Source organism: Dicentrarchus labrax, unplaced genomic scaffold (genome assembly GCF_905237075.1).
Source record: "Dicentrarchus labrax unplaced genomic scaffold, dlabrax2021, whole genome shotgun sequence".
Classification (NCBI taxonomy): Eukaryota; Metazoa; Chordata; class Actinopteri; family Moronidae; genus Dicentrarchus; species Dicentrarchus labrax.
In genome coordinates this window covers 28,111,666-28,129,657 of record NW_026136715.1, presented here as the reverse complement: position 1 = coordinate 28,129,657, position 17,992 = coordinate 28,111,666, and the positions used below count along the sequence as shown (strand labels likewise).

The window sequence follows — 17,992 nt, the reverse complement described above, 5'->3', positions numbered from 1 at the left end:
ACTTTGTACTACATTTGTCTGACAGCTTTAGTTACTTTACAGATTGCAATTTTTCATACCTTCCTGTCCGGTGAAAAGCATGTATCTCCAAATTTGATGAGTGTGAATGTTTGATGGTGAACTGAAGGATGGAGTGTTCCTCTATGTGATGAGAAAATTCTCCTACTTCTAACAAAATAAATTATTTAAAAACTTTCTTTGATTAGATTGAAAATGCATCGTCACAAAGCAGAGGTGGCCAAAGTACTGATTCTTTAATTCAATTCAATTCAATCTTATGTGTATAGCGCCGATTCATAACAGAAGTTATCTCAGGACACTTTTCAAATAGAGCAGGTCTAGACCGAACTCTATAACATTATTTACAGAGACCCAACAGTACCACCATGGGCAAGACCTTGGCGACAAGGGCAAGGAAAAACGTCCTTTTAAGAGGCAGAAACCTCGGCCGGCCCCGGCTTTAGGTGGTTGGTCGTCTGCCTCGACCAGTTGGGTTGAGAGAGAGAGAGAGAGAGAGACAGAGAGACAGAAAGAGAGAGAGCAGAGGTAACGACAGAAGGACAGAGAGAGAGAGAGAGAGAGAGAGAGAGAGAGGTGCACAGCAACAACAGTAGCAACAACTACACTAATAGTAGTGACTGATGATGAACATGAAGAAGATGATGACGACGACGACGGCGACGACAACAACGATGGAGGACAATGAGCAGTGATTATAGTAATAATAGTAACTGTAGTAATAAAAATAGTTCTCGCATCCCTTCATTGGCTTCAAGTAAAATTCAGAATCAATTATAAGATCTTACTGATTACATATAAGGCACTTCATGGCCTTGCCCCCAGTTACATTTCAGATCTCCTTGTTCCTCATTCCACTCCTCGGCAACTTCGCTCCTCAAATCTCTGCCTTTTTTTTGCGTTCCCCTCTCTAACTGTAAAACTAAAGGTGACTGTGCCTTTGCTGTTTTAGCCCCAACATTGTGGAATACTCTTCCCCAATCACTCAGATTCACTGAATCTCTGGACTGTTTTAAGCGGCTGCTCAAAACCCTCCTCTACAGGCAAGTCTCGTGTTTGTTTCCTCATCTGTCGTCTCTCTTTTAATTTATTCTTTCCCTCTTTTTTTTTTATCTTACTTTGTTTGTATTTACATGCTCCCTGTTTGTTTGATTGGGTATGGTTATACCCTTATGTTTATTTGTTGTTTGTAAAGCACTTTGGATCTCTGTGTCAAAAAGGTGCTATATAAATAAAGCTTACTTACTTACTTACTTACTTACCCTAAAAGGACAAACAACTTGTTTGGTAGAGCCTGTTTTTAGAAAATTATGATCTGTACCAAACTCTTTTAGTGTTGTATCAAGTTACATAATACTGTTCAGTAAGACTTCAGATTCTTTGATGTGTTGAAAAAGTATGCTTATCCTTGAAAATTTCACCAAAAAGAGTCATGTTTGTAGTCGCTAACTTCCTGTAAGAGGTGAACTACAACAGGCAGATTCTTTAAAGCCAAAGGATTTTTCTAGAATAGAAAGTATAAAATGGTATAGACCTAAACTAAGTGGTATAGAGTTAAATTCAACATTTTTCAATAAGATATAGTTACTCAAAATGTGCTCCACCAAACAGTTGAACACATTAACTACATTAATTTGGCCCCAGCCTATCAGTAACAGTTCAAATCAGTAGAATTTATTTTGACAGAAAAGTTAGTGCACGTACAATTAACATCACTGTGCATCTATTTATCAGTAACAGAAACAAGAAAATTGATGCTATAAATGTAAATATGACAATTTTGCTCACAACTTTGGAAAAAATAGACTCAATGTTGAAAATATCACTGCAGGTGTTCAACCAAAACAGAGAATCAAAGCTCTACCATGACTGGAAAACTAGTCTCTAAATTTCCAGGTTTTCCAGGATGCATTGGAACGCTGATAGTGTGGTATTAGCACTTTGTACTTACTAAAGTAAATGAGCTAAATCCTTCTTCTACCACTGGGTACAAACAAGCAGCGGCTGCCTGAGCTGATCAAATGATTTCACTTGCAACTGGAGTTCCTTTTGTATAACGGACTTTATTAACAGCAGTTAATAATACAGCTCAACCTTAAAAACAAGCAAGTCATTCGCACCAAAACATAATGTTAAGTGCCAAAGAAACCCCCATCGTGATCATATACATTCAGCAGAGAATCACAACAACCGAACATGAATGGTACTCGTGTTGAGTACAGGAATGGTGTACATACAGTACTGAAAGGCAGATCCAGCAGCAGCAGAAATGGTAGAAGGGCCAAATAGTGTAGCATGACATCTCACACAGCAGGACTCAGAAAAGACTTGAGTCTCCTGACCTGATGAGAAGCTGCTTTCTGGACACGATCCTCCCCACTATAAGCTGGACGTTCTCAAAGTCCTCCTATTGTTGTGATTACATCCATAATTAACTGTCTACTGATGCAGGGCGCAAAGATCACTTTGCTATTCTTCACAGACATTCTTCAGATACAGATTTTCATATGGGAGTACTCTAAAGCTTTACATGATAAAAACGCACACAAACAACCACCGGCATCGTTTCAGCAGTCGTGGAGCAGTTTTTGAAATAAAAAGTCTTTTTCTTCAGACGAACGACTTGCTGTTGATCTTCCTCTCGAGAATTCAGTCCATGCAACCGAGGTTTGGCACAGAAGGGAGCAGAAAGTTTGGTACAAAAGCAAAAATTACAAAGGAATAATGCCCCATCTAACTAGAAACTACAACAGAAAACACTGTGATAAAAGATACTTGCTCTACTTATCAAAGTATCTTCGTGTTTTTTTTTTTTATGATTCACAAAACAAAACATACAACAATTTTATATGTACACGCCACTTCAAGTCTCATAAAATTCAAAAATCTAAATATTACAAGAACAAAAAAAAATACCGATAGCACGGCGAGAGAAAGCCTGCACACTGTCAATCATCAAAAACATTAGTTATTTGTTTTTATCATGCTGGTTTATTTATGTAAATTGGAATATTAGTAAGTATGTCATCTTTTATGGTCATTCTCTTTTGGTTAAGAGAATTTGATGGGATGTAGAGAAACACTGCCCTTTGGATACACATGGAAGGACTTAGGTCATCTCCATGTGACAAAGTCCGGAGACAACTCGTACAATTAAACGTATGCATAGAAAAAGGGGGAAAAAACAACCTTCCACTATATTAACTAGTCTCCTAAAATGCTTGAAATGATTACTGACCCTTGGCCTTGGAGAAGCAGATCATTTCAGCTGAATCATCATATTTATTTGGATATAATGACAACCGCTGCACCATCCTGCCCACTGGCTGCAGCTATGATATCATTAAATATGACAGAGCGACTGAGAACTCATTAAATACACATTTTCTTCAATCACACAGTTGAGCTTTAGGCCAACCATCCCCCGTTAGATGATAACACGCACCGCCTTATGCACGAACCGGCCTATGCTTTTAGCGTATGATGTCAAACTTTGGACTGTAATCAGCAGACAGAAAAGAGCTCTCTCTTTCTCCTTGTTTCTACAGTGTCTGAACTGTGTCACAATGTGTATGCCGCTGTAGACTAAAAAGTGATGGTTCTCTTTGTCAGCACCACAGAAGTTTTATAAGCCGCGGTGCTCAGGCAGCTGTGGGCTGTTAAGCTGTTGTTAGGCATTGAGAGCTTGAGTGTGTTATGTACCACTATCTATATAATATATATGTCTTTGCACCTCAAAGGAGACACAAAGTTTACATCAGTGACTGTTTGCTTGTCTGAAACGTTGTTTTCCCAGAGCAGCTTAACCCTCCCACCTTCCTCCTCCTCCTCCTCCTCCTCCACTGGACAAATTGGACCAACTTTTCATAATGTCAGGAAATGAAAGTACAGTGGGTGGCAGGGCAAAAAGAGGGAGTGGGAAAGAGAATGGATGATGGAGAGGATGAGAACAGAGAGAAAGAGAGCCACGGTGGAGCTGGGGTCCTGCCTTGAACAGGTGGTGGTGGGGTCACGTTGTTGCTGTCAGCTCTGGGCTCTGACTCAGGACCTGGCTGTGGCTACGGCGGGGCTCACTTCTCTCTGTAGTACAGCAGGTACATCTTCAGAGGCTCGGGCAGTGGCAGGCCCAGTATCCGCTCCCTGAGGATGTTCACGGCTGGCTGGGGTCGGAGCAGTTCCCCGGTCTCCTTTTCCTCCTCCTCCTCCTCCTGCTCCTCCTCTTCGTCCTCTTCCTCCACCGTCTCCTCCTCTTCCACTACCCCCCCGGCTCCCCTCCCCAGCCTCCTACTCCCTCTCATCTGCCGCCTCACCTCCCTTTCTCCCGCCTCCTCCTCATCCTCCTCTCTCACTCCCTGGTTGTTGTTGCTGTCCAGAGGAGCGGGACCGATGCCACTGCTGGCCACCACCTGGCGGGTGGCCAGGACCAGAGCGTTGCAGTGGCGCCGGTGGACGCGTCGGCGTTTGAAGCGAGGGCCGTACTTGTGGAGCCCAGCCACTGCCAAGCCCCTGCCCACGCTGAATGAGGACCCTCGGCCGCGCGATTGGCTGTCTCCTCCATCTGTGGTCACTCTGAGGGTGTGGCGGATGCAGATACGAGCCAGCTCCTGTAACGACCGTACCTCATATTTGGCTGCAAAAATTGAGAACCATGAGCATGAGAAAACAGAATGGAAATGAAAATAGCAAGAACAGGGTGGAAAGACAACAAAAGTGAAGCAGTGACCCTTAAGTAGTGTCTAGACAAGTAATTTCTGTCAGCCAACCTGAAAGTTAGCATCACCCTGTTTCCTTCCAAAAAAAGCTTTTGGATTATTGCAGAGAATTAGCTCTGCGGTTTGAAGTGTAAATGCGATCACCAAAAGTAAAAAGCTAACGTCAGGCTATAAACAAACTAAGCCGTGACTTGACTTCAATGTCACCAACACTAAACTTCCAACTTGTAATTAAATCTTGTGATTAAAATCTACAAGTTGTAAAGTTTAAGTTTAATTGTCTGCAAGAGTATAAACACAACAAGGCTGTAAAAGCGGACTAGTGAATAGATAGTTTCCGTGTTTTAATGTCACCGACAACCTATGCAATCTCATTTAGACACTTGTTAGCAACCACCTTTTTTAGGACATGTAAAAGCTTCACAATTCACAGGTGGGGTATCTACTGACTTCAAGGAGTCCTGGGTTTTAGGACTCATTCCTGCAGCACTTTATTGGAGCTTAAGAAAGGTCAATTAGACATAACATACTGATATCTATATTCATACTTTTCATATTATTGTATCAATATTCATACTTATTTGTATTTTTGAATTTAAATAAAGGAGACTCACGTAGTGGGACAGTCTTGGGTTTGCCATTTGTGCTGTGTTTAGGCAGCACCAGAGGAGCAAAGGACACAGAAATGATCTTTTTGGTCTCCCAGCTGTTTGGCCCTGTACGTGTGATCTTGGTCAACTGCAGAAAATACAACAGGGTGAAGTTGTTGCTTTTTTGTTTTTGTCTGTGTAGTATTGTTTTCTCAGCTGATGTAAAGCTGCAGTAGATTGGTTGTTTTCGTTCAGGCCCGGTGGGTTCTTGCAAATACCATTAGGAGCACTAGGAGGAGCCAGAGGAACCTGATTTTTTCACAGATTATTGTCCTGTGTACTACTGTCAGGATATAGTGAAAGTTTCATCAAATACGACAAAATTATTGTTATAAAAGTTACCTAGTGCAGCTTTAATTCGGTAACTTAAAACAAGCAGCTTTCTTTGAATAGCCTAAATTGTAGTGTTTACAATGTGTGTTAATGTGATATACTGTAATATCTTTGAGGGCACACATCATTCATGTTTCAAAAATATTGAAAATCTTTGGGATCATTTTACAAAGTGCTTTGCATACAATATAATATCAATCAAAGAAGAAGATACTAAGATTTCCAGACACAGATACACATGAATAATTATGGACAAGAAGATGACAGTGATATAAAACATTTCATTAAATCAATGGTTGGAAACACACTAATATAATTGATAAGAGATTGAGATATAAATTACATTTTTTATGTAATGTTCAGTAATGTTCATGTTTGTCAGCAGTTATAACTTGACTCCTATAAAGACATTTTCTATTATTACAAGCAGTCTATTATCTATTTATACATCAGCTTCCACTCACTGGTTTCCACAGAAGACTTATAGTTTTCAATAATTACATTAATAAACACTTATAAATAAACATCTGCTTACAACTACATCATAATGTGTTGTAAACCATTTGTTCAAAGTTTATAGTTGCTTATAAAATGCCTATGCAAAATGAGAAGGCAAAAACACAGATTTGAAGTATCTCGGTTTCTCTGTGAAAACACAAACCTTTTCCTCCAGAGGCATCACAAGGATGCCCCCTAACTTGAGCAGGTTCTTCATGTAATCCTCATGCTCCTTCTGCACCCCGGCCCCACAGTACACCCTGTCATACTGACGGCTCTCTGGGGGGATCTCCAGGCAGTTCCCCACAACAAAGGACGGCTCACAGAACTCAAACCTGAGGAGAGACACAGGAGCGAAGGAGAACAATGTACAGACAGAAAGAGAACAAGAGAAAAATAAATGCGATACACAATTGAATGTCACCGACACATTTGGACACCTACTTGTCAAAGCTGTCGCTGGTTTTGATAAAGGAGTCAAGCTTCTGGTAGGCATACTCAATTACATCGGCATGTAACTCTATTCCATGATTCACTCCAAATGGTCCTGGAACAGTTAGCACACCATAACCCACATTTACATGGACAAAAACATATGTTTATAATGTCATTCAACACAAGTATGCAGTTGTGATTATGATTATGAAGGCCATTAGGCCATTCAGAACATCGATACACTTCAAAACAAAATGTACACTTTGTACAGAATACCGCTCTTTACGATCTTTATAGATTATATTGATGCCGATTTGACAAGAGGACTGTCGACATATTTTTACAGACACATAAGGAATTGTTCAAAAGTGTTTAAGTCAATTTTGGTGCAGGGAGCTTTTAGTGTATCAGTTCAAACTGATAATAGATATAATTCTTAACGTTTTGTCACCACTACAGAAACACTAGCTGACATTACCTGCTGTTAGTTATGAGTTTAGTTAGTTTGGAAACCAGTCAGAGTGTGACCCCCTGTTGCTGATCAGTCATGTAGTGTGAAAACTTCAAGACTCCCAGTTACAAGACTGAAAGTTGTGTAGTGTGAACAGTACAAAGATCTGACAACTCAAGTCATGTAATGTGTCCAAGGCTTTAATCACATTTCTTTAAATTGGAGCTGCATAGTTATACACCCTCTAGATTTTTGCATTTATATTAAGAAAGTTGAGCAACCATGGTTTCCCCAAATATCTCTATATTCCAGACATACTGTATCTTTTGAAATGAGTGAGAAATAAATTTCTAGGGCTGAAAATATGGATACACTTGACTATCACAATATATTTGTTTTGTGATGTTGTATAGATTCACAAAACCACTATTGATTTGTGTTTAAACCCCCAACTGCTAGAACATAAGTAGTGAACATAAACTGAGGGCTGAGATGTTGGATGTTACAAGGACAAGTGCAAATCCCGCTGTTATGGTCACTTTCTTAACTCAGACTTTATACATATGCTGGTGTGTTCTTTATACAATGGAAGTTTTCCTAAATTAAGATTATAAAAAAAACAATATATCAGCTTGTGTACAGTATTGAATTGTAACCCTTGTATCATGATACGTATAGTATCACCAGATTCTCGCCAGTAAATTTTTTACTCAGATTTCTTGCATATGATGGTTTGTTCTTTATACCATGAAAGTTTCTTACAGTATCGCAATATACAGCAATACACTGAACTGTAACCCCTGTATCGTGATACTGTTGTATCATCAGATGGGATGTTCTTTATACTAGGACAGTTATCCTGCAATTATATATATTTTTAAACGCAATATATCATCTTGCTTACAGTATTGCAATATACTGATTTGTAACCCCTGTATTGTGATATGTCTTGTATTGCCATATTCTTGCCAATGCACAGCCCTAATACTTTTTTGCTAATCCATTCTACTCTCAGAATGAAGCTCAGCCAAACTGCAACAGCCCATCTTTGAGCAAAGACAAAACACAGCGAGCACATTACTTCAGTGTTATAATGCAGTATTACATTTTAATTATTACCTGTCGATCACTTAAGTATATTTGAAAACTGTTGTCAGTCACTGTGTCCATATAGCAACTTTAAGTTGATCGAAGCTTTCCTAACGTTATTTATGTTGTTTCTTACTTTTTAATATTTCCTGCTGAATGCTTTTATTAAGAAGCACTTAGTAACCCTGCTGAAGATAGACGGGGGGGGGCGTCGCGCAGCAAAGGGCAGCAGGTTGGAATCAAACCCAGTCCGCTGCGGTAAGGACTCAGCCAATGCTCTACCAGATGAGTTATAATAATAGATTTTTATGTGACTGTAGAATATGCACAGCGGTGATATTTGGTGTCCAACTTTGTCACTACCCACTAGGAAACACCAATCACAGCATAGCAGAGAGTGGGGAGTGACAAGGTAGACTATGCTTTATGGTCACAACAGGTTCAATTTAGGACTTTTAAACACCTTATTAAGACCATTATGAATGCAATATAAGATAATTTTACGTCCATACTGGCTAAAAAGTACAAAGGATATGAAGGAAAATCATTACTGGCTGCTTGTTGGTTTAGTTTTGTAGTTGTTACAGCATGATCAATACAAATCTTTCCAAAAACTTTAAAAGAGAAAAAAATGCAATTTTATAAGTAAAATTAACTTCATTAACCCAACTGTTTTATAAGACCTGTCAAAATCATATTTAAGACATTTTCAGGCCTATAAATCAGATTATTATATTATAAGTATAACGTGAATCCAGGCATGTTGCAGTTGGGAGTTAGCACACTGGATCAGCCCTGCAGGATTGCTTCACTGGAACCACTTCATGCTTGGTGCGTTGCTGATGGCCTTCATGCTGCTAATATGTTTACTCTGAGATACCAGAACAATAATAAAGACATGCATGCTGAATTGCTGCAGTTAACCACGTACCCAGTATGAGGCCAACCATGGTGCTGAGGTAGCCAGTCCCACTGCCAAGGTTGAGGAAGGAGAGGCCGGGATGGAGATCCAAGGCCTCCATCACCTCAGAGTAGATACACGGAGCAGACAGATGGATGTTTCCATGCCGCCATGCCAAATCCTAACGACAACAACGATAAATCAAACTCTTGAAACTTAAAAAAAAACATGATAAATATCCAGTTTTATCGTGTATTCTCTGAGTTTCTTTGGACCCTGTTTGGGGGATTCCACACACTTCCATGTTGCTCACCTTGTAAGCATTATCCCTGTATTCGTCCAGGTAATAGTCAGCCCGGTCAATGGCTCGAAAAGCCCGCTCCACCAGGTCTGAGCGGATGTAGTAGGCCTCCTTCAGGTTGTCAATCAAGTCGTCGTTGTCCTCACCAGCACTCACAGCTCCACCCATCTTGACTGAGGGCAAAGAGAAAGTTTACGATCCCAGATGATAATGATGATGAACATGTAACTTTACTTTTTTTTCAATTTCTGTAGATGGGAGACTTCAGGGTTGACAAAATTCTATACTTCTGCATTTAAAATAAAAGTTTTAAATATAGAAGTCATCTTCACACCTAAGTGGTACAACTCCCACAATCCTCATATTCATAAATGGTAAATGGACCTGTACTTGTATAGCACCTTTCTAGTCTTCCAACCACTCAAAGCACTTTTACACTACATGCCATATTCACCCTTTCACACACATTCACTAAAAGATGGCAAAGTCCATCACACAGAAACTAACTCATTCATACACACTCACACACTGATGCACGGCATTTTGGGGGAATTTGGGGTTCACTATCTTGCTCAAGGATACTTCGACATGTGGCACCAGGAGCCGGGGATCGAACCCACAACTTTCCGATTAAGGAACGACCTGCTCTGCCTCTGAGTCACAGCCACCCCGTCATAGGCAACCACTTCTGAAACAATTATAAATATATATAATATAATATGTCTTCATTCTCTGCTCCAAGCTTCTCAAATGTGAAGACATGCTGATTTTCCTAGTAAATCATATCTTTGGCCTTTTGACTGTTGGTTGTACAAAATAAGCAACATGAAGACATCAACGTGGGGTCTGAGGAATTGTAATCTGCATTTAAAGTTCCACTGTACAACATTTAGGAGGATCTATTGTCAGAAATGGAACGTAATATTCATAGGTATGTTTTCAGTAGTGTATAATCACCTGAAAATAAAATAAGAATCATTGTGTTTCTGTTACCTTAGCCTTTTATATTTACAGATGCTACAGGTCTCCTTCGATGGAGTCCACCATGTTAAGACACAATGTTTCTACAGTAGCCCAGAATGGACAAACCACACACTGACTCTAGATAGGGTGTTTTTGCGCTCATTTCACAGCCATCGTAGTTTATACTACATACCGGGTAGGGGGAAGCAACAGAGAATCTGCAACTACACTAGATGCCAATAAACCTTACGCACTGATCCTTTAACTTTTGTTTTATTGATAAATCAATTAATTGAAAAAGTAATCAGCAGAATGTTCAACATTGAAAACAATCAGTAGTCTGAGCCCTAAAATTATTTTAAGTATGTCCTTCTGTGATAGCTTCATTTTAATATTTGACTGTATTTCACAAGAGGAGCCAAAAAGAACAGCTTATCTGTCCCATGAATTACTGTCAGGATATAGTGAAAGTTTCAGCAAGAAAAAGGTACCTACTGCAGCTTTAAGGGCTGGCAGAAATAAATGCCAATTTAATCACAAACAATCACATATATCAATATCTGCTTGGAAAAGCCCACAAATGAAGATAATTGACCTCAAAAACATTACTGTTGCACATCAGTAAGGCACTGAATATAAATGTCTAAAGGTGGCATTGTTTTATTTGCAAATCTTCAGACATTTTTACAAATACATGTTTTTTTTTCATTGAACTTAAGCCTATCAGAGAGTCTAAAATGTTGCCATAAGAGATCTTTCAATTAAAGTTGTAAATTTGTGTTTTAACATGTTATTTATAAATGAATCTGAATGAATGTGTTAAATTTGACATCATTGCCACCAAACTGGGTTGGCCAGGTATTTTTTAGCCACACCTCTAAATCCACCCCTGGGTTAAGGCCATTGTGATTAAATGTTTTGGAATTAATTCATTGACGCATAAATAAAATTCCTCAACACAGCATGGAAGGGTACATTACTAGTCTCAAATGTGCACAACTTGGATAAACTCCTAGACGATCCCAACCTGCCAGTACATGATTTGACAGCACAAAGTTGTGATCATTGATTCAAAATACATCCACTGCTAAGCTCTTTGAGACTGTGTGCACAGGTAAGCCTGAGCCAACCAAATTTAGAGGCCTAATTGAAGCTTTTGGCAGCAGAATACAACTGTAGGTGTGAATGCTGCAGCTGGGTCAGGGTGCTGTTAAAAACAACACCAGAGGGCAAAGCCAAAGGACAGGAGATCACAGGGTGCACTGGCTGCCAAATGCTGGCCACAGTCATGAGGCTATAAAAGAACAAAGGAGCATGTGCATTTAAATATTACACGACCTCCAGCCTTTGATGCCACTGAAGAGTTGAAGAGGATGTTATCAGGCACTGAACTAATAAAGGAACAAACAGTAGCTGTTGCACCAAAATAAATACATGTTTTCACATGTAGTGCCGGGATTTATTTTCTCATATGATATGAAGTTTTCATATACCGCCAGTCCATAGTCGAAATAACAGCTGGAACTCATTTGTTTCGTGTGGACAGTATCTTAACGCTAGCCGAGTTAAGATATTGCTGGTGTCAGTGCAATAGAACATTTGAGAAATATCTCTTAAATTTAGTATTTATGTCAGTAAAATATTTTGTGCCAATGTTACAAACGTTACTGGTATATCTTTTTTATTAATAAGTTCTGTTTTTTACTCATTTGCAGCAATATAGTTTTGTGGGGGCAAGAAAACCCTGTAGTATTCAAAACATTCAGTATATACAGGGCTGGGAAGTATCAGATTACATGTAACAGAATTATCAGTAACAAAAAAGAAACAATTATTGACAATCTTGGATTAGGTTACCAACTACATTTAACATGTAATTTGTAATTGGATACATTTTTAAAGTAACCCTCCCAACCTATATACCTGTATATTCTATGTACTCCTGACAATAGCACACCTATTCAGGGATCCAGTTCTTAGCATCATAATACCCATCATTAGCATACATTCATTACACTGCTGTTATATACTGCACTATAAATATTTGGAATGCCTTATTTTCAATTAATGTTATATACTGAGGAATAATGTACATATTTTACACACTATTATTTGATATATTTTCTATATATATTGTTGTTATATATTGTAATATAATGCACATATTTTAATCCATTACTGTGATACACAGTGTATCACCAGATTGTTGCAGTACACAACCCTAATCAATAAAGTATCTGTGATTCTGATATGCCACTGTAAACCAATATAAAGCCCCAGCCATGCAAAAATAAATAAATACCATGATACACCGTGAAACCGCCAGAACCGTATAAAAGAAATACCGTGATACAGTGTTTTTGTCATCCTGCCCAGCACTAGGAAGGAGGATCCAGACTGAAATGAATACAAACTGCTTCTTTATGCTGTTAGCACAAATGAGCACCAGAGGGCGCTGTAAGCCGTTCTGTAACAAACTAAGTGGTTTAGTAGGCTAGTGGGGTACACGCTTTCAGCAAAACACTGCTGTTCGGGGTTCGCCATTCGTTCGCAGATTCAGTGAAGTAGCTCACACGTCCATTCTTTCATTCCAACCGCTCTTGGGGATAGTCAAAAGTCCCAGCTGCGACCTGTGACTCCAGCGGGGCTCATTTCACCGCATAACGTTACATCCCCGCTGCTGCACGTTGCTGCGGTTGCTATTTGCGCCACTCGGGTGCTACACTTTCGAATAAACGCTACAGTTGAAGCTCTCTCGGTTCAACAGTCAGCCAGCATATACAAGTAAACTACACATTACATCTGTAACGGGCTGTCATGCCGTGTGAAGGTCGACACAAACAGAAATAACCGCATTCTTCGCTGGGAGAGAAGAAAGATCGAGACAGGAACGACAACAGCTAGCTGCTGCTGGCGTCGACACAAAGCGCTGGCTTTCACTGAGCCGCCATATTGAATTGTGATAAAGATAGTGTTGTACCTTGGAGAAATGCCGACTGATATTCTCTGGCTTAGTGCTTTCCTTCTGTTCAGCCTTTTGTTGTTGGGGGATCCAGTCGGAAACACACCAGTGCTGGATGTAAACATTCGGCCAGCTGACGCGTTGACGTCAGACGTATTATACGTAAAGTAACGTCCGTTGGAGGAGGATGGCCTACATTGTAGAGTCCGGCCAGTGGGACCATGTTGTGGAAGTGGGTTAAAACCAGACAGAGAGAGGACACATGAACGATATTTTGACTATATTTGAATTAATTAACGACTGAATAACGGTCAACAACGACATATTTAATGTACTTCTAATTTTGGTGTCTTTATGGAGCTAATTTTGGTATGTCAGACCTGAGTCCTTTATCTGTCTTAGTTTTAATTGAATAAGCCCTGGTAGTTAGTTCTTATGGGCCTTCACAAGGTCAATGACCCACATCAGTGGTTCTCAACCTAGGGTCTGGGGACCACCAGGGCTCTTTGAGGGAGTTCCAAGGGGACCTCAGAAAAATGGGGAATATTTTAAATTTGCTATTAGCAGATGTTGTAAACCTAGGGCACACCCCCCTGGGGAGATTATTTCCCATTTACTGCTCTATGCACTAATTTTCAAGCCAGTTGAGATAACAGAATTCCTCTTCTACAGAGTCAGTCATATTGAATCGCCATGTTTCTACAGTTACCAAGAAGAGACAAACCTGTTGAAGCCCATTTCCACCAATGTGACAGGGGGAAAAAGGATTCTGTAAGTCATAATGAGAAACTTTCTCAAAATATTGACTTAATTAAAATTAGCCTCAAACCGCTTTGAGGCTCGGGGCTGGATCAGTCTTTGGCTGAAAGTGCTCCTGAGCTGCCTGAGCTCAGTGTAGAGAGGGTCAGACGGGTTGTCCCTGATATCTTTCTGCTTCCCTCTCATCCTTTTCTTAGTCACAGCCTGCACACTGTCCAGCTCCATCCCCGCCACCGAGCTGGCCTTTCCTCACCAGCTTGCTCAGCTTGTTGGCACAACAAATCCCGATGTCTCCTCCCCAGCACACCGCAGCAAAGAAGATGACACTGGCCACTACAGACTGGTAGAACATCCGTAGTAGCTCACAATTACTATTTTGAGATGCTATGTACATTTTTTCAGAAAGTTTCTTGTTATAATGACTCTTAGAATCCCTTTTTTTCCCATCACATTGGCAGAAATGGGCCTCCATACGAACCAAACAGAGTAGATAAGGCCTTTTGCATTTTTTCCCCACACACTTCACAGCCCCTTCTCATTCGCAGATTGACAAATACACGGATGCGAGTGGTGTTCATTTAGTTGCCATATGCAACTTCACTGCTAGATGCTACAAAATTCTACACACTGGTCCTTTAAATTAAACTAATCATTTCATTTTCATCATTTTACGTGTTGTATGTGTATGGGCTGCTGGCCCTCTCTCATGTCATGTCATGTAATGCCTGGTCCATATTCAGGAATCATCATGGACACACCTTGTTGTGTGTTTGAGTAACAGAGGAGTTGCACCTTTAAACTAAATTAGACAAAAACATTTGAGGATGCTCCTGATCAACCACTATGAAACATCTGTATTCTGTGCCAAAGCAACTGAGGAAAACTGTAAAGTTCTATGATAAATACACAACATGTTGATTCACTGTGTAGTCCACCAGATGTCAGTGCTGTTCAACATAAAAACTACATGTAACTGCACATTAACTGCACACTGAACTCCCCCATTTTGTTCACCAGTGAGGAAGCCGGTGTTATGTGACTGCTAGGCCATGCATACTTAGTGTCAATAAATAATATACAGTGTACTTCAGTTTACTTATTCACAAGCCCTGGTGTTACCGCAATGCAAGATTAATAATATCTCTCTCATACTCACTATAATTTGTCTCTCTATACAGGTGAGGAGCATCATTGACATAATGCATTCCCCTAGCCCAGGGGTCAGCCAAATTTACTGTCAAAATTATTTTGAAAAAGAAAATATATATATATATTATATATTTGAGCTGTATTATGCTAATTTATCACCACAGACCAAGCGTTGGTCGTGAAAGCAATATGTCCACTCATTATTAAATTCTCTTTTTGGATTTGGAATTCACCTAACTAGGGAGACTCAAGACTGGAGTTCAGGGGCAAAGTAGGGTGGGGGTGGCTTCTGGGGCCCCAGCCCCAAAAGCCCAGAATCTTATAGGCTTTTAAAATAACTTAAACTTTGTGTCATTTCCCCTTAGTCTCTTTGACTGGGGTAGAAAATCAATGGAGCAAAACACTGGAGAAATAACCCCATCTATCACAGGATTACGGTATGGATTCACATGTAGCACATTTGTGAACTAAACACTCATCCCATAGCCCGACCAATATGAAATTTTTGAGACCGATGCTGATTTTAGAGGGGAAAAATTCACCAATTACTGATAAAGGGAATTTTTGAGCTGGAATTAAAATAAACCTTTCTATGTGGATTGTGCAGTGATATGACTCTGCAAAGGTACTCAGGAGACTAGTCTCTTAAACAAATAATTTAATTAAAGAACATTTAAGTTAGATATGCTTTAACATGTTGAATAATTTAATATACATTGTCAACCTATTCTAGTTAAGATTTCTGAGAGATGCTTCTTCTCTCTTACTCTGTGCTGCTTGCCACAGTATTGTAAATCACAGCTCACTCTGCTGGTTAAACTTTGCAGTGACACCAATATAGTACCACTTTTTTTTTTATACTGATATATCTGCAATATACCAATATATCCACCGATCATCCATAACATTGTGAGCACTGACAGGTGAAGTGAATAACGCCGATTATCTGGTTATCATGGTATCTGTCAGTGGGTGGGATATATTAGGAAGCAAGTGAACATTTTGTCCTTAAAGTTGATGTGTTAGAAGCAGGACTGGGTCAGAGCATCTCCAAAACTGCAGCCTTGTGGGGTGTTCCCAGTCTGCAGTGGTCAGTACCTATCAAAAGTGGTCCAAGGAAGGAATAGCGGGGAACCAGTAACAGGGTCAACACATGGCACCAGGATGCACTGTGGGAAGAAGGCAAGCCGGCGAAAGCAGTGTGACTTTGGGCAATGCGTGAATTTGGGCAATGTTCTGCTGGGAAACATGGTGTCCTGCCATTCATTTGGATGTTGATTTGACACATAACACCAACCTAAACATTGTTGCAGACCACGCTTTCATGGAATTGATAAAGCACCGTTCCATAAAGCAAGGAGGAACACAACAACGTGTTCAAGTTCAAGGTGCTGACTTGGCCTCCAAATTCCCCAGATCTCAATCCAATCAGGATTCGATCCATGGAGGCCCCACCTCACAACAGAGATGGGGACTCGAAAAATACATAGTTATTACTGTCGGCTTACAGGCAGGTTACAGGTTAATTGTTAACCACGTAACGTTAATGTTACAGGTTTACCAGGTTACCATTACACTGAGTTTGAGTGAGAGGATAGAGGAATGTGTCATGAGAGACCCAGTGTAATTAAACAATACGGTTGCAGAGTGCAAACCTTTAACTTTTTTGTCCACTGGCAAAATGGCTAGACTAGTGAATGTTGAAATTTTACCAGCCACTCAATAGATTACCATTGTTATTTTGGCTGGTGAGTGCAGCATACAGTACCAGCCACTTGCATTATTTACCAGCATCTGAATGGTATTCATTTTGTGTCCATAGTTAGCATGTAGCTAACTATAACTGAGATTGGATGATTAGTTATTATTGCATGACTAATAATGATAGATTTACAAGATTACTTTATTTGTCACATACAGAAGTCCCAGAGTAACATGCAGTGAAATGTATCCTGGTTACTCCTAAACTGGCCTTATAAATGGAATAAATAAGATAAATATGAATAAAATCAAACTAATATGTATATATATATATACACTAATATGATGTAAATAATGTAATTAAATATAATCTAAATAATATAATAAATAGATAAAGGAGTGATAATAATACAGTAAATGCTTTGAATTTCTTAGATATAGCTGTGCAGTATTCTTAGTAGACCGGATAGCAGCAGATGACAGAAGGCTCATTACAACCAGAAGAGACATATGACTTTTATTTTTTAGAGACTTGAGACTTGACTTGGAATCGTGACCAAAGACTTCAGACTTGACTTGGACTTGCAAAAAAAGACTGGTGTACATCTCTGCCTTACAGGACTTAAATGGTAAATGGACTGTACTACTTTCTAGTCTTTTGACCACTGAATGTGCTGTACTGTACACAACATGCCACACACTCACCCTATTTATACACTGATGCTCACCAGAACGGAAACTAAGCATTCACACACAGTCATACGGCATCAGGAGCAATTTGGGGTTCAGTATCTTACTCAAGGACACCTCGACAGGAGGACAAAGAGAGTCAACAAGAACCTACAGCAGTAATAAATTAAAATGTTAAAAAAAATAGCCGAAATTAATTTCCATACAATATTTTGGCAAAGCCACAGGGAGCCACTGGAGAGGGGCTAAAGAGCTACAGGATCCCCCTGCCCTAGCTACTTAACTTAAGCATCACAACTAAATGCCTAACCCCAACCCTTCACCTACCCCTAAACCTTAACCCAAATATAATCTTAACCAAGTCTTCACCCTCAATCTCT

General features: G+C 39.7%; 1 protein-coding gene across 1 annotated transcript; it reads right to left on the bottom strand.

Annotated features, from left to right (window-relative positions):
- Positions 1–2,061: 2,061 nt before the first annotated feature.
- LOC127377814 (protein-L-isoaspartate O-methyltransferase domain-containing protein 2) lies at positions 2,062–13,458 on the bottom strand. Its single transcript, XM_051426077.1, has 7 exons — positions 13,332–13,458; positions 9,401–9,561; positions 9,118–9,268; positions 6,656–6,758; positions 6,375–6,546; positions 5,345–5,468; positions 2,062–4,648 (listed from the first exon to the last, which is right to left on the bottom strand). The coding sequence occupies exons 2-7, from the start codon at positions 9,554–9,556 to the stop codon at positions 4,089–4,091; spliced, it is 1,266 nt and encodes a 421-aa protein (XP_051282037.1). The 5' UTR covers positions 9,557–9,561; positions 13,332–13,458; the 3' UTR covers positions 2,062–4,088.
- Between the last annotated feature and the right edge of the window lie 4,534 nt (positions 13,459–17,992).

What these genes read in the sequence shown, in the direction of transcription:
- LOC127377814 (XM_051426077.1), bottom strand. Translation starts at nt 9,556, where the DNA reads ATGGGTGGAGCTGTGAGTGCTGGTGAGGACAACGACGACTTGATTGAC. An exon ending in ACAGGGATAATGCTTACAAG is followed by an intron (nt 9,269 to 9,400) that starts GTGAGCAACATG and finishes TGTTGTCGTTAG; the next exon opens with GATTTGGCATGGCGGCATGG. An exon ending in CATGGTTGGCCTCATACTGG is followed by an intron (nt 6,759 to 9,117) that starts GTACGTGGTTAA and finishes TAACTGTTCCAG; the next exon opens with GACCATTTGGAGTGAATCAT.